General features: G+C 50.3%; 1 protein-coding gene across 1 annotated transcript; it reads left to right on the top strand.

Annotated features, from left to right (window-relative positions):
• Positions 1–2,450: 2,450 nt before the first annotated feature.
• On the top strand, positions 2,451–15,467 carry NOL6 (nucleolar protein 6). The gene is made up of 26 exons (XM_016223039.2): positions 2,451–2,678; positions 3,530–3,736; positions 3,823–3,939; positions 5,930–6,109; positions 6,712–6,880; positions 7,116–7,250; positions 7,335–7,498; positions 7,585–7,705; positions 7,921–7,979; positions 8,063–8,164; positions 8,358–8,473; positions 8,645–8,822; positions 8,985–9,107; positions 9,258–9,406; positions 9,556–9,631; positions 9,857–9,997; positions 10,144–10,261; positions 10,343–10,497; positions 10,602–10,765; positions 11,178–11,330; positions 11,552–11,649; positions 12,880–13,004; positions 13,129–13,218; positions 13,625–13,819; positions 13,929–14,030; positions 14,205–15,467. The coding sequence occupies exons 1-26, from the start codon at positions 2,625–2,627 to the stop codon at positions 14,352–14,354; spliced, it is 3,441 nt and encodes a 1,146-aa protein (XP_016078525.2). The 5' UTR covers positions 2,451–2,624; the 3' UTR covers positions 14,355–15,467.
• The last annotated feature ends 1,118 nt before the right edge of the window (positions 15,468–16,585 follow it).

The following is a 16,585-nucleotide window of genomic DNA, read 5'->3' as shown; positions in this document are numbered from 1 at the left end:
AAGTTTTTATTCAAGGAACAATTGGGAGTGTTGACCTTAAAAATAAAAGTCAGACCCTGCTGGTGTGGCTCAGTGGTTGAGCATTGACCCATGAACCAGGAGGTCACGGCTGGATTCTGGTCAGGGCACATGCCTGGGTTTCAGGCTCGATCCCCAGTAGGGGGCATGCAGGAGGCAGCTGATCGATGATTCTCTCTCATCATTGATGTTTCCATCTCCCTCTCTACCTTCCTCTCTCTGAAATCAATAAAAACATATTTTTTAAAAAGTCAGTTATTTTACTAGCAAAAATGGGTTTATTTGGAAACAGCAAGGAATTACAATTTGGGGCAAGTAAGCTATAGCAAAAGCTGTAGGCAAGTCCCACAAACAAAGGAGAAGAACATTATTTTGTGGAGAAAAAGGAGGAAGTTGGGAAGGATTGGGTTAACCGAAAGTCCATTGGAGAAAAGTGAGAGCTCAGGGAGAAGAGGGTTTCTTATTGGCTGAGTTGCTGGGGTAGTTGATTTATTGTAGGAGACGAATTATACATTTTTTTCTCTTGGGGGTGGAGGCCTATAACTGATGATTCTTTTCTTTTTTTTAATTGATTTTAGAGAGAGGAAGGGGGGGCATTGATATAAGAGAGAAACATCAATTGACTGCCTCCCTCACATCCCCCAACCAGGGACGCGAAACCTGGGTATGTGCCCTGACTGGAAATCAAACCTGCCACCTTTTGGTGTATGGATGACATTCCAACCAAATGAGCCACACCAGCGAGGGCTAATTCTTTCCTTTTGACATTTCTTCTGTTGGGGTCTATAATTGACAATTCTTCCTATAGTTGACATTCAGTGGTATTGTAGGAGAGCTTCCCCTTCTGGACTCCTGATTCCATTTTAATGAGTTTCCCTTTATTAATTTTCACAGAAGCCACGGATGAGTTATTTATTTATTTATTTATTTATTTATTTTTAAAATATATCTTTATTGATTTCAGAGAGGAAAGGAGAGGGAGAGAGATAGAAGCATCAACGATGAGAGAGTCATTGATCCAGCCCGCAACCCAGGCATATGCCCTGACAGGGAATCGAACCCTGATCGCCTGGATCCTAGGTCGATGCTTAACCACTGAGCCACGCCTGGCCGGGCACGGATGAGTTTTTTAAAAGAGAGTGACATGATAGAATTTTTTCAGAAAACTCATTTTGGCAACCACATGGAAATGGATTGCAGAAGGACACCATTCTTGGCAAAAGTTTCTTTAAAAACTATTTCACAGAGCAGCTCTTTCTCTCTCCTTAGCATTCCTGCACCTTTCCCCCAGGCATGTTCTCTGCATTTCTTCTTCCTAAGCTCTAAGGGCGATTCTTTTGCCTCTGTGATTTGTTTCCTGAGCCCACACAGCCCAGCTGGCTCACCTTTTCTACCCCTGTGGCTTTCTAAATAAACTTTTTCTTGTGTTTTTTTTTAATCTTCACCTGAGGGTATTTTTTCCATTGCTTTTTCAGAGAGAGTGGAAGGGGGGAGAGAGATTGATGCAAGAGAGACACATTGATTTGTTGCCTTCTGCGTATGCCCCAACCGGGCCAGGGATTGAGCCTGCAACCAAGGTACAATGTGCCCTTATCTGGAATCGAACCTGGGACCCTTCAGTCTGTGGGCTGATGCTCTAACCACAGAGAAAAACTGGCTAGGGCTTCAATAAAAAAATTTTTTAAAGCTATTAAATGAAACTGTCCTATATTCTTCAAAAACATTGTCATAATAGAACAAAAAAGGGTGAGGTCAAAAAGTGTTCTAGATTGAGAGAAAAGAAATGTGACTAAATTAATGCATAATGTTGCATCAGGAAATAAAATGTTATTATGTAAAAGATATGAGATAATTGACATGGACTTTTTATAATAGTATTGAATCAAGGTTAAATTTCCTGAATTTTATAATTGGGCTATGATTACATGGGCGTTCATCATATTACCATTGCAACGTTTCAGTACATTTGGAAAATTTAATAATAAACTGGAGAAAAGCTATTACAATAACCTAGGGACAAAATGATGTAATTTGGACTCAACTTGGCAGTCAAGGCAGAGAAGAACGAATAAATGAAGATTTTTTGGAGGTAGAACTGACAAGACTGGTTAATTACTAACATGTAGTGGATGAAAAAAAGGAGAAGAATCACTCGTGTAAATAAATAAACCCCTTCAGAAAGGGCCCGGATTAGCCCCGCCCTTGCTCTTTTGACTCAAGCGGAGGAAATGAGCAAAAGGAAGCGGCAGCCAACTACCCGCAAGCTTCCGGTCTGGTGTCGTAAAGAGACCGTATGTCAAACCCTGTTTGGCTCCTCCCCCATAGGGCGGTCCTGAAGAGTGACAGAAACCAATGGCGAGCAAGTCGTCGGGGCACTCGCCCAATGACTCTAGAGCTGGGCGGGGTCCTGCGGCACGAGGCTTATGGCATTCTCTGGATCTGCCCTAAGATCTCGTGGGGTACCCCAGCGGATCTTTTGGGGTGTACAGAAGGTCTACCGTGGAGGTTCCGCTTCGGTGGAGGGGCTGCGGCAGTTCTGTCGCAGTGGGAAGAAGTTGTGCGGCCGGCTTTAAACCCGGCGTGCGCGAGTGAGACGACCCGGAGGGATGGGGCCAGCGCCCGCGGGAGCGCAGCTTCGCGAAGCTGCTGGGGATGCGGAGGTGGGTGAGCCACCTGGGAGGAAGGGATGCCCAGCGTGTCGGAGGTGGCAAAGCCTGACCTGACCGCTCGCAAGCCAGGAGCACGAGGGCGGGCCCCGCTGGAGGAGCTCTATTTGCCCGGAGCTTCCAGCCATGGGGCACATGGTGGCGCTCCTGGAGCGCTTCAGTAAGGCTCACCTGGGTGTGGATCTCCGGATCTGCAGAGCTGTAACGGAGAAGGTTTAGGATCCCGCCGACCAGGATTTGAAGTCTGCTTATAGTATAAGTATACCAACTGTGGAACCTCGAATTCACAGGACTTCCTTCAAGTGTTCGTTTTCTTCCAGGATTATTGTGAGGGTTGGGTGACTTCCGCCAGAACCAGTAGGTTCTAGCTCTTTCCATCACTAATTAAGCACTAATGTATATAGTGCTAGTCAGGGCTTGCTAGGGGAGATGGAACCTGGCAAGATTTGAATAGAGAAAGAGTGGAGATGGCATTTGCGAAGTACCAGGACTAATCCAGCAGAAGAGAAAGCACCCTGATGTATGGTACCTGGCAATACAAGGAACTGAGGCATTGCTTAAGGTAGGGCCCAATCAGCTACTACCTCTACCAACTCCAAGCAGTGCTCCATGCTTGTGCTGTCAGGTAGACAGGAAACCCTCAACTAAAGGAGTTTTCAGGCTAGAGCTCAGTAATGTTCTTCTAAGGAATGATTATCTTGAGTTTTACACAGTGTCACTCCCATTTAAAAGAGGGACCAGAAGCAGGTAAAGCTTTTACCCACATCCTATCATGGTGGCACTTCAGGCAGTGGATGCTAAACACCCATGACCTCATACTGGCTTCTCCCTCTCACTGGCCACAGATGATGGAGCCAGCTGTGGAAGGCACAGTCAAGGAGGGGAAGAAGGAATCCTTAAAGAAGCATATGGTGGCTGAGTCTGCAGTGGAGGGTCTCCTGAAGCCGGTGAAGCTTAGCCGGGCAGAACTGTATAAGGAACCTACCAGTGAGGAACTGAATCGCCTTCGGGAGACTGAGAGCCTGTTTCACTCCAGCTTGCTTCGTTTACAGGTACTGTTGTGTGGCTGGGACTTAGCTTAGAGGGGCAGGCCTGAGATCCTGAGGCTAAAGGACTCTTCCCCCACCCCTTCTTACAGGTAGAAGAGCTACTGCAGGAAGTGAGGCTGTCAGAGAAGAAGAAGAAGCGAATTGATGCTTTCCTACGGGATGTCAACCAGCGGATCATGAGGGTTCCCTCAACCCCTGAGACAGAGGTAAGACTGGTGGGATAGGGAGCTAGAAAGCCCAGAAGAGGTCCTTCGTGAGAGCAGCTGAAACAGGAGCCTTGCTATTCTCTGGAGGGGTTAGGGTGCTAGGGAGCTTATTCTCACAGCCAGGAAGCTAAGCTGGGAGTGTGGTCAGTCACATGTTCATTCATTTAGCAAACGTGCCTTGCAGTAGTTTTGTTCTTAGGCTACATCAGCAAACAAAGCAGCCTATGTTCTAGTGTTGGGGTTATGGACAATAGATGATAAGCATGACAAGTAAAATGTATGGTAACATTAGAAGCTGGTAAGCACTATGAAAAAAGAAAAAAGTAGGTCAAGGTAAGGGGATTAGGGAGTTTCAGAGTTTGGGAGTGGTTTGTAATTTTAGATAGGGTGGTAGAGGTAGGCCTTATTGAAGTGACATTTATGTGAAGATTTAAAGGAAGAAGAGCATTCCAAGAAGGGGAAACCGCCAACACAAAGGCTCAAAGGCAGGAGTAGATCTGGTACGTTCTTTGGAATGAATGAGGGCAAGATAGAAGGAGATGAGTTCAGAAAAGTAATGGAGAAGGGGCATTTCATGCATGGCCTTGTGCACCAAAACAAGACTTAGGCTCTTGCCCTGGATGAAATGGGGGATTACTACAAGGTTGTTTTTTTTGTAGAGCAGTGAGGTGATCTAACTTCAGTTGTTAAAAGTTCACTCAGGCTATTATGTTGAAAAAGAACAAGTCCTGGCTGGGTAGCTCAGTTGGTTAGAGCATCGTCCCGATACATCAAGGTCAGGGCACATATGGGGATCAACCAATGAATGCATGGATGAGTGGAACAACAAATCGATGTTTCTCTGTCTCTCTCCCTCTCTCAATAAATAAAAATTTAAAAAAATATATAAAAATAAAAGTACAGTTATAAAAAAAGAGAAAGTAGAACAGAGCAGGACAAAGGTGAAACCAGGGAAAGTGTTTAGGAACCTCTTATGCATTGATCCACTGTAAAATAGTGGTGGCTTAGACTAGGGTAGAGAAGTAAAGAAATGATCATGTTTGGATTTCTTTTTTTTAATCCTCACCCAAGGAGTGAGGGTATTTTTTCCATTGATTTTTTTTTTTTTTTAAGAATATATCTTTATTGATTTCAGAGAGAGGAAGGAAGAGGGAGGGAGGGAGAGAGAGGAGAGAAACATCAATGATGAAAGAGTCATTGATCGGCTGCCTCCTGCACGCCCCCGACTGAGGATGGAGCCCACAACCCGGCATGTGCCCTGACCGGGAATCAAACCCGGATCTCCTGGATCCTGGGTGGACGCTCAACTGTTGAGCCACGCCCGGCTGGGCTCCACTGATTTTTAGATAGAGTACAAGGGAGTGGGGAGGAAGAGAGAGGAGAGAGAGGGAGAGAAACATCGATTGGTTGCCTTCCACATTCACCCTGACTGGGGCTGGGGGATTGAACCTGCAACTCAGGTATGTGCCTGTGACTGGGAATTGAACCCGAGACCCTCCGGTGCGCAGGCCAACACTCTAACCACTGACCCATGCTGGCCAAAGCCGGATGTCTTTTTTTTTTTTTTTTTTTTTTTAATGATTTTAGAGAAAATGGAAGAGAAAGAGAGAGAGGAAGAAACATTGATTTGTTGTTCCATTTATTTATGCATTCATTGGTTATTTCTTATATGTGCCCTGACTGGGTATCAAACCTGCAACCTTGGCGTATCGGGCTGATGCTCTAACCAACTGAGCTGTACCGTCATGGCCTGGGCTGGATGTCTTTTGAAAGTGAAATGGGAGTTCTTAACAGATGAGTAAGATGATATAAATGTTTTTGGCTTGAGTAGCTAGTATGGAGTTGCCTTCATGGGAAAGACGTGTTTACAAGATCAGGAGTTTGGTTTCAAACATGTTGACATTTTGTATTTGCAAGGTGTACTAGACATCCAGGGGACATGTTCAGAAGGCAATCAAATCAATATGTATCACTATCTCTCTCCTCACAGCTGACTGACCAGGCATGGCTCCCGGCTGGGGTTCGAGTCCCTCTCCACCAAGTGCCCTATACAGTGAAGGGCTGTTTCCGCTTCCTGCCCCCAGCACAGGTCACTGTTGTGGGCAGCTACCTTTTGGGCATCTGCATCCGGCCGGACATCAATGTGGATATAGCACTGACCATGCCCAGGGTGAGTTCCAGAGTTCAGGGGATGGAGAGGCTTGCCACTGTACCACTTACAAATCCCAAGGTCCCTCTCTTTTTCCCACCTGCTGCTTGCCAGTGGATTGACATTTGAATTCTAAATCAAAAGAATAGCTTGGCTAGATGTGGCTCAGTAGTTGAGCATTGACCTATGATCCAGGAGGTCACAGTTTGATTCCTGGTCAGGGCACATGCCCAGGTTGCAGGCTTGATCCCTGGTGGGAGGTGTGGAGGAGGCAGCTGATCAATGACTCTCTCATCATTGATGTTTCTATTTCTATTTCTCTCTCTCCCTCTCCCTTCCTTGCTCTGAAATCAATAAAGATATATTTAAAAACAAAAATCAAAAGAACAGACTATTGCAGTCATCTTTGGGGCACCACTTAGATGAGCCCTTGGGCTAATTGCTGCCCCTTTAAACCTTTGTGAACTGAGTATGGTGTTGCTAGACTTGACTCAGGCATTCTGTCCAGCAGAGAAGTTGTGGAATTGCTAAGCTACTCACCTTGGCTTCATCAGGGCTCCTAAGCTCTTGAACAGCAAGCACTTAAGTTCCTGGACATTCTGTCTTTTCCTGACCCCCTCCAGGAGATCCTACAGGACAAGGATGGGCTGAACCAGCGCTACTTCCGCAAGCGTGCCCTCTACCTGGCTCACTTGGCTCACCACCTGGCCCAAGACCCCCTCTTTGGCAGTGTTCGCTTTTCCTACACCAATGGATGCCACCTGAAACCCTTACTGCTGCTGCGGCCTCATGGTGGGAGGCACACACTGGGCTGAGGGCACAGTATGGGGTAACAAATCCAGTGGGGGAAGCACAGGGCCCTTAAGTCCCAGGTGAGAGGCTTGGGCCTCAAGTTTGAAGAGGAAGGTATAGGGACTTCAAATTCTGAGGTGGGAGTACATGGGGCACTCAAGTAGGTGAGGGGTGGTACAAGGGTCCCTCTGGCTACAGGGGCTGCAGGGTCTCAGCACCCCCTGTCCCCTCCTAGGGAAGGATGAGCACCTGGTTACTGTACGTCTCCATCCGTGCCCTCCACCTGACTTCTTCCGCCTGTGCCGCCTGCTGCCCTCAAAGAACAATGTGCGCTCTGCCTGGTACCGAGGGCAAAGTCCTCCAGGGGATGGTGAGCAGGCACTGGTGTCAAGGTAGAGCTGGAGGAAAGGGTGTTGTGAGAACTTTTCTCATGGCTTTTCCTTTTGTCCCACAGGTAGTCCAGAGCCTCCCACCCCCCACTATAACACATGGGTCCTTCAGGACACAGCCCTTGAGTCCCATGTGCAATTGCTGTCAACTGTGCTGGGCTCAGCCTTGGGGCTAAAGGATGGTGTAGCACTTCTGAAAGTCTGGCTACGGCAGCGAGAACTGGATAAGGTGAGTTAGGAATGGCCCAGCTTCTCTGCCTTGCTGAGTGGCTGGCTGGCTCTGAGCTTGGGCCTTTCCCTCCACCTTTTTTTCAGGGCCTGGGAGGATTTAATGGGTTCCTTGTCTCCATGCTGGTTGCCTTCCTTGTGTCCACACGCAAGATCCACACTACCATGAGTGGCTACCAGGTCCTGAGAAGCGTCCTACAGTTTCTGGGTGAGTCGGCTAGACTTGGAAAGGCCAAGGATTCCACTTATCCTGGGAATCCTCTCATCCTGTCAAGGACAGTTTGGTTTCTTGCCATCAGATAGATGACCAAACTGGGTCCCAGAGGTAGTTGTAGCCATCTGGCTGAAGGGAGGGTGTCATTAGGGCTGGGTCCCCAGGAAGAGGAATACTTTCTGATACCTACCTTCTCTGGTTCACTTCAGCCACCACAGATTTGACAGTCAACGGGATCAGTTTATGTTTCAGCTCAGATCCCTCCTTGGTGAGTGGGGCAGGGCTGAGTCTGGGCAAGGAGACCTTAAGGTAAGGCCCCAACCCTGACTGGCTTCTCTCTACCCCTCCAAGCCGGCCTTGGCTGACTTCCACCAGTCCTTTCCTGTTGTCTTCTTGGACTCCTCAGGCCATCTCAACCTTTGTGCTGATGTCACTGCCTCCACTTATCACCAGGTAACCAATGGTTCCCCAGTCCTAGGTTCCCCAGATGCCCCAGCCCAGCCTCTTCCTCTTCTGCCAGCACCAGAACCTCAGAAACTCCTCTCCAAAGAACTTAGGTCAGGCATGTTTCTTGGTCTGAGTCTTTAGGTCGGTGAGGGGAAGGTAGAGTGGTGGCAGTCTCACACCTGAGTCCCTGTGGCCCTAGGTGCAGCACGAGGCACGGCTGTCTATGGTATTGCTGGACAGCAAAGCTGACGATGGATTCCAGCTGCTGTTAATGACTCCCAAACCCATGATCCGGGCTTTTGACCACATCCTGCAGTAAGTTTAGGGGTGACAGGGTGTGTCAATAGGTCCTGTTTCCCTGGGGCTATAGTGAGGGGACAGAGGTCCTTAGGCAGGTGCTCAGATTTTCCAGGTTGGGGGGGCGTAGAGGTGATAGAGGTCAGCAGTACCTGATTCTCATTCCGTCCCTTTATGCCCCATCTCCAGTCTCTCGCCACTGAGTCGTCTGCAGGCAGCATGTCACCGGCTGAAGCTATGGCCAGAGCTACAGGACCACGGTGGCGACTATGTCTCAGCTGCTTTGGGTCCACTAACCAGCCTTCTGGAGCAGGGCCTGGGGTCCCGGCTGCTCCTGCTGGCCCACTCTCGGCCCCCAGTCTCAGAGGTGAGGTGGTATATATGGGTCAGAGAGTTTATGGGTCAAAAGGGGGTTGGATTCAGGGTCCTAGGAGATAGAAAAGACACACCATCCATCTAATTAGAAAGTGGGTTTCCAGACTAAGCTGGAGGACTCTTGGGTTATGCTCAGCCTTTCTGCACTCTACAGTGGGACATTAGCCAGGATCCACCGAAGCACAGAGACTCTGGGACCCTGACTCTGGGATTGCTCCTCCGGCCTGAGGGGCTGACCAGTGTCCTTGAGCTAGGCCCAGAGGCTGACCAGCCTGAGGTGAGGAGCCCTGGGGTCTGAGGGGTGATTTGGCCCTGTGTTGGGAAGCCCAGCATGTACATTGGAAGGAGTGGGGTGGATTGTTCTTCTGCCACCTGGATTGAGGCCCATCTTTGTTGATCTCTCCAATCACCCCTTTCTTCTCCTCAGGCTGCTGACTTCCGCCAGTTCTGGGGATCTCGCTCGGAACTTCGGCGTTTCCAGGATGGAGCCATTCGGGAAGCTGTGGTCTGGGAGGCAGTCTCTATGTCCCAGAAACGCCTTATTCCCCACCAGGTGGCCACCCACCTCTTGGCACTGTGAGTGTTAGCTTCTGAATGCCAGGAGGCAACCGTGGGCTGAGGAGCCTTTTAGGAGGGTCTGGTCTAGGCTTTTGGGGTGAGCAGTCATATCCAGCAGCTAACTCCTAGCCCTCAATGTGTACACTGTGTCTGTGCCCCCCTTCTAGCCATGCTGACATCCCAGAAACCTGTGTCCACTATATGGGGGGCCTCCTGGATGCACTGATCCAAGGCTTGAAAGAGGTAAGGGCCCTGGTTCAGGGCTGCAGTCAAGGCTAAGGACTGTAGAGGAGCCTGTGGCTGGATTAGTTGGGGGTTAGAACCCTTACGGCCTCAGCCAGGCTGCACTTCCCGGAATGTCCAGCAGAGGGGGGTGCTGGCTCTGCAGCCGCCTGAAGCATGGCAGATTCCTTTGTAGTGGGGGGGTTCTGCAGAGTCCTAGCCTCCTGACTGTTTTCTCCCTTAAAGAAGTCCAGCACAGGTGAGGAGGCCCTGGCAGCTGCAGTGCGTTGCTATGATGAACTCAGCCGCCTGCTGTGGGGTCTGGAAGGTCTCCCGTTGACTGTGTCTGCTGTGCAAGGAGCTCACCCAGTGCTGCGCTACACTGAGGTGAGGCGCGAGAGGACAGGGAGCCCTTTCTGCTTGGTGATCCCCAACTCTACTTCACCCACCTAGTATTCTCCCTTCCAACTCCTGACTCAGAGCACTCCCCTTCCCAATTCCAGGCCCCTCCGTCAGCCTTCCTTATTTCATAGGTGTTCCCACCAACTCCAGTCCGGCCAGCCTACTCCTTCCATGAGCAGCTTCGACAGCGAGCCTCGCTGTTGCCCCGGCCTGACAAGCCCTGTCCAGCTTATGTGGAACCCATGACTGGTGAGGGGGCTCTCAGGAGGGGATGAGAGGAACTGTTCCCACCCCACACCATAGTGTGAGACCTCTCACTCTTCTCCCCAGTGGTATGTCACCTGGAGGGCAGTGGTCAGTGGCCACAGGATGCTGAGGCCATACAGCGGGTTCGAGCTGCCTTCCAGCTGCGCCTGGCAGAGCTGCTGATGCAACAGCATGGGCTGCAGTGCCGGGCCACGGCTACACACACCGATGTCCTGAAGGTTAGGCTGGTTCAGGGCAGGGATAGCCCTGGTGAGGGGTGGACCGGGGTGTCAGGGTTCCCCAGGCGGACATGTACCTCCCACTCTATGCCCTCTTCCAACAGGATGGGTTTGTGTTCCGGATTCGTGTGGCCTACCAGAGGGAGCCCCAGATCCTGAAGGAGATGCGGAATCCTGAGGGGATGATCTCGTTGAGGGACACACCTGCCTCCCTCCGCCTTGAGAAGGACACAAAACAGTTACCCCTGCTCACAAGTGCCTTGCATGGGTATGGCCACCTGCACAGGCTCTTTTATCTGTAGACCCTTTTCTGCTCCCATTCTGTTCTGCTGGCCACCTGTCTCTCTGAGAGGCCAAGTGGTATCATATTTAGGGATATGAGTTCTGGTGTCAGGCAAGTTCTAGAATTCTGGCTTTGCCCTTTCACTGGCTAAATTCTTTTGGTCAGGATTCCCCCCCTCCCCCCGACCTTATTTTTCTCATCCGTAAAATGGAAATAATGGTAGGATCAACCTCTTGAGTCATTAGTTAGGAAGACATGAGATTATACACATAATGAATGCATTAGCACAGAGCCAATGTTGGGTAAAAGTTGAATAAATAGTGGCACTGGGGCTGAAACACTGTTCTTGGGCCCTGAGTGTCTGAGTCTCATTGCCACTCCCTCTTACTCCCCACAGACTCCAACAGCAGCACCCAGCCTTCTCAGGTGTGGCTCGACTGGCCAAGCGGTGGGTGCGTGCCCAGCTTCTGGGTGAGGGGTTCACTGATGAGAGCCTGGACCTGGTGGCTGCTGCCCTTTTCCTGCACCCTGAGCCCTTCACCCCTCCCAGGTGATTCTCTGCACCTTTTCTCTAGCCAGGAAGTTCCCCTTGGGGCCAGCTTTCATTCCTCATGTTGTACCTTCAGTCCAAATGGGAGAGGGTGGCTGAAGCAAGTGACAGAAGGGGTTCTGAGATACCCCCAATCCACACCAAGGGGTCTAGGCTCCCTAGACTACAAGAAGCTTGGGGATGTGTGGCTAGACCCCACTTTGTTCACTCCTTCCCCTCAGCTCCCCCCAGGTGGGCTTCCTTCGGTTCCTTTTCCTGGTATCAACCTTTGATTGGAAGAATAACCCCCTTATTGTCAACCTCAACAATGAACTCACTGGTAAGTGATAGGACTTTGTGGATTGCGGAGTATGGCAGGCAAAGGTTTTTCCCTGTCAATCTGTTAGGGTTTTCTCTTTGCCTCCCCCATCCCAGATAGCTACACTTGACCCTAACTGCCTTGGGGTGGGGAATTAGGAAGGAGAGGCCCAGAGCAAGGCTGTAGGGAACTCTGAGACTGTAGAGATGTGATTTGGCCACGTGATGACCAGAAACAAAGTGGACTGGGTTGGTAAGCAGGCTACCTGGAGGGCTGCGAAGGGAAGAGGAGAGTGGAAGGGGGACTCTGTACACCAGGGGAGAAGTCTTGTGGCAGGGAGTAGGGAAGGGTCCAGATTAGAATAGATACCCAGTGCCCTGGCTGGGGAGCTCAGTTGGTTTGAGCATTGTCCTGATACACCAAGGTTGCAGGTTCAATCCCTGGTCTGGGCACATACAAGGATTAACCAATAGCTCTGGACAGTTTTGCTCAGTGGCTAGAGCATCAGCCCCTGGAATGAAGGGTCCCAGGTTCGATTCCAAGGGCATGTACTTCGGTTGTAGGCTCCATCCCTGGCCCAGGTCAGGGCATATGCAGGGAGCAACAAGTTGATGTGTTTCTTTCACTTCAATGTTTCCCTTTCTCTCTCTCTGTCTCTCTCTTCTCTTTTTGAAAAGCAGTGCAAAAAATATCCTTGGGTGAGGATTAAAAACAGAAAAAGGATCAACCAATAAATGCATAAATAAGTGGAACAATAAATCTATGTTTCTCTCTTCTCTCCTCCTCCCTTTCCCTCTCTCCCTCCCTCTCCTTCCCTTTCTCCCACTTCCTCTCTCTAAAACAAATAGATACCCAGACCTCTTGGGGGGTGGGGTGGGAGTGATAATTTCTGGTTGTAATATGAGGAGCTCCTGGTCCCAGTAGAGAGGAAGGTGTCAACTTTCTAATTCCCCAGGTGTGTGGGAGCTTAGGGTGGGAGGGGCCAGGGTCAGGCCTCAGTTTGTACAGGCCCGGAAGCCAGATGGGTGCCAGGCAGTGGAAAATTCTGCCTCTGGGCTGAGGCTGGGAGTTTAATGCCCTATCCTACTGAGGCAAATTCAATGTCCCTTTCATTGCTTTTGTCACCTGGGGGGGCATTGGAAAATCCTTTGTGATGGGTGACTGCTGGGTATATAGTAGGAGGACCTGGGGCAGTAGAGGGTACCCTCGGGGAGAGGGACAAGCTGAGCCAGGATTCCCTCTTGTCCACAGTGGAGGAGCAGGTGGAGATCCGCAGTGGCTTCCTGGCAACTCGGACACAACTCCCCGTCATGGTCATCATTACTCCTCAGGATCGCAAAAGCTCCATATGGACACAGGATGGACCCTCGCCCCAGGTTCAATCCCATCTCTGCCCCCAAATGTGTGGTTTTCTCATACAAGGAAAAAGCAGGGTCAGCCTGAACTAAGAGAGACCTGTGATCAGGTCAGACTTATTTGATGATATATTTGTACCCCCAGATCCTACAGCAGCTCGTGATCCTGGCAGCCAAAGCCTTACCTATCCTAGAGAAGCAGCTGATGGATCCCCGGGGACCTGGAGATATCAGGGTAAGCCCCTGACCAAGACTGACTAAAGGGGCTCTGGGGATTTTACCTTTGAACCATGGAAGTCCAGAGCTCTAGGAGCCCTCAGAGGATGCCCAGTCCCCTTGTTTGGTGAGACTGAATCCAGAGAAGGCATTGAAGCTGCCCAGGGTGACTGGCAGTGGTGGAGCCTAGTAGAGAACCAGGGCCCCAGCTCCATCCAGGCCTCCTACTTCTAGCCTATGCTCCTTGTGCTAGACCCAAGCTAGCACCAGCCAAGTCTTTGTATTTCTGCCTTCAAATGAGCATTCAGGCCCATAATGGATGGTCACGTAAAGGGGAAGGAAGAAATCAAGGTAGGCATGTAGAAGGGTTTGTAATCAGCTCCCAACTCAAGTGGGCACTTTTGACCCTTCCTGTCCTTTCTCAGACAGTGTTCAGGCCACCCTTGGACATGTATGATGTGTTGATCCGCCTAGCTCCCCGCCACATCCCCCGGCACCGCCAGGCTGTGGACTCGCCAGCTGCCTCCTTCTGTCGTGGCCTGCTCAGTGAGCCAGGGCCCTCGTCCCTGATGCCCGTACTGGCCTACGATCCTCCTCAGCTCTATCTGGCACAGCTCAGGGTAGGTCCTAAGGACTGACTAACCCTGGGGAGGGGACTTCTAGATGAACCTGGAGCCATGAAGGTGTCTCTCTGTCCCGTAATCTTGTCTCTGTCCTGCCCTTTCTTAGGAGGCCTATGGGGACCTGGCCCTTTTCTTCTATGACCAGCATGGCGGAGAGGTGATTGGCGTCCTCTGGAAGCCCACAAGCTTCCAGCCCCACCCCTTCAAGGTATGCTGGCTGGTGACAGCCATCTGTTCCTGAATGTATACATATGGTTCCACATGGGCATGCATGTCTATGTGTGGCTGGCTCCATGAGTGACCCTGTGTTGGATGTGACATATGTGTGTCTTGGTGTCTCTGGGTGTGCCTTTGTGACACTTCATTTTTCTGATTCTCCCAGGCCTCCAACACAAAGGGGCGCATGATGGTGTCTCAAGGTGGGGAGCTGGTAATGGTGCCCAATGTAGAAGCAATCCTGGAGGACTTTGCCATCCTGGGTGAAGGCCTGGTACGGGCTGTGGAGGCCCGAAGTGAGAGATGGACTGTATGATCTCCGGTCTCGGGAACAACCTGTAGATGGACAATAGGATTTTGGACCTCTGGAGCAAGGTGTCAGTGGTGGGACCTCCATCTTAGTTGTAATGGACCCTCCATGGAGAGCCTGCTGGCCTGAATACATTGAATCATCCCCAGCAAAAGTCCTGCCCCAATTTTCAGTCTGATTAACCAGCATTGGGGCAGGGGCCATGATGTCCCTACGGAGTCCCCTTGACCTAACTGAACTCCCAGAAGATGAGTGGGAGCCAGCTCAGAGAGAGAACTGGATGAACCCAGGAGAGCCATCTACCTGTCAGCCCTGGCCTTGGACGTTTTTTCTTCCTAGGCTACTCTCAGAAGCCTGGAGAGGAGGGCATGTGCCCAGGGCTGGGACTCTGTCCCCTTCCCATTGCCAGGATGTGTGCCTAGACCTCATCATGTCATTTGGTGTGTTGTCAGCCTTTAAATGGGGCCCAGAGAAGATGTGGCACCTCCTGTGGATCAGTACCAGCACTGAGCATGGCGGAGGACTGGTAGATCACATTGAAGGGGCATAATGCCCTCCTGTGTTGGTTCTGCTGCTTTCCAGGGTGGAGACATGGAAAAGCACAGAGGACAGGAAGAGGCTGGGAGGGTGAAGGGATGAGGGAGACTGGTTGTTTCCCCAGTCTCGGAGGGATGCAGAAGCGCAGAGTGCTGCCCTCGCCTCTCGGTGTCCAACACCCTCCACCTCTGTGCCTCTGCCCATTCATGTTACAGACCACCCGAAATGGGCTGCAGTAGGGGTGGGCTAGACCAAGTCCTGCTCCAGGAGCCCCAGTGCCCTGGGGGAGGGGAATGCTGCTTCCTTTTACCCTGATCCACACCCTCTTCCAGCAGCCTCTCTCCCTTCTCCATCTCTCCTAATCCTGTTTTTCTAAACTTAGATCAAAAGTGCATCCTTAAAAAAAAAAAAGTGCCTCCTCCTTAAACCCTTCTCTCACCCCCAGCCTGAGAGGCTCTTTCCCTCCTCTGAAATATTGGAGCAGTTACTGTGTCTTCAGTTCACTTTGCAGTCATGTACAGCGCCATGAACTCTTCTGTTGTCTTAAATTCTGGTTTAAAATTAAATCACTTAATTTCCCCATGTTGGCTTGTCTGCCGTTTTCACCAGGTTTTAACCTTGTCTCTTATATGTAAGCTTTTTGGGGACAGGAATGTGTTTGTTTTTGTTTTTTTCCCTCCTCTGAGGATATTTTTCTCCATTGCTTTTCAGAGAGCGTGAAAGAGGGAGAGAGAGAAACATCAGTGTGAGAGAGACACATGACTTGGTTGCCTCCTGCACTTGCCCCAACTGGGGCTCTAACCTGCAACCAAGGTACATGCCTCTGGCTGGAACTGAACCCAGGACCCTTCAGTCCGAGGGCTGTCCCTCTAACCAGTGAGCCAAACCGGCCATAGCCAGAGAACATGTTTGAAGATAGATTTTGTGGCACCCAGTACACTGTGCTGTACTCAAGTAGGGTACAGGTGTGTGCAGAAGGGGCACCTTGTCCAGGTAGACGGAGGGCCTGAAGGCCACCAGAAGACTTCCAGGAAAAGAGAATCAGTTTGTGGTCTCTGCCCAGAATGTGTGGCGTGGTGACGGTGAAAGACAAAGCCTGAGAGATAACGGAAAGTTGATGTTTATTGAGTGCCTAATAACTGCTGAGTCCTGTTTGTTATTTTGCATATCTTATTTATAGGAATTTGATCATACTATCATACCTCTATGAAGGACATACTTTTAATTATCCTAATTTTCTGAATGAGGGAACAGGTTCAGCAGCAGGCAGGGGCCTGTTTGTGGAGGAACTTTGATGCCCAGCTATGAGGCTTCATCCTCAAGATGATAAACCACATATAGGAACTCTTGTCTCCAATTTTGTCCCAATTCTGTTAGTCTTTGTGAACTCATACCAGCCCCTACCTGCCACTGTCGTGGGAGAGTTGACATTAGCATAGCGAATACATTGATTGGCTTCTTAAGCTGGGATCTGCATCTCTCCCTGTGCTGCTCATTCATGAACTCCAGACTTTAGCAGCCAGCCTTTATTTTCTGTGGAAGTCAGCTTCAGGCCTGTAGCTTCTGGCCCTTTCACAAACTCAGGTTTGGATTATCCCAGTGAAAGCAGGGGGCAGAATCTACCCCAGGCAAGACTGTAGCAGGTGGCTTCAAGAGGTGTAGACACCAATCCCACTCTGGAAATAAGGCCTCGCCCTTCT

This window comes from Miniopterus natalensis, chromosome 12, assembly GCF_054644295.1.
Source record: "Miniopterus natalensis isolate mMinNat1 chromosome 12, mMinNat1.hap1, whole genome shotgun sequence".
In the NCBI taxonomy this organism is placed as follows: Eukaryota; Metazoa; Chordata; class Mammalia; order Chiroptera; family Miniopteridae; genus Miniopterus; species Miniopterus natalensis.
The sequence above is the reverse complement of the archived record's forward strand: the minus strand, read 5'-3'. Positions and strand labels throughout refer to the sequence as shown.

What these genes read in the sequence shown, in the direction of transcription:
- NOL6 (XM_016223039.2), top strand. Translation starts at nt 2,625, where the DNA reads ATGGGGCCAGCGCCCGCGGGAGCGCAGCTTCGCGAAGCTGCTGGGGAT. An exon ending in CCTCAACCCCTGAGACAGAG is followed by an intron (nt 3,940 to 5,929) that starts GTAAGACTGGTG and finishes CTCTCCTCACAG; the next exon opens with CTGACTGACCAGGCATGGCT. An exon ending in TCTATCTGGCACAGCTCAGG is followed by an intron (nt 13,820 to 13,928) that starts GTAGGTCCTAAG and finishes GCCCTTTCTTAG; the next exon opens with GAGGCCTATGGGGACCTGGC.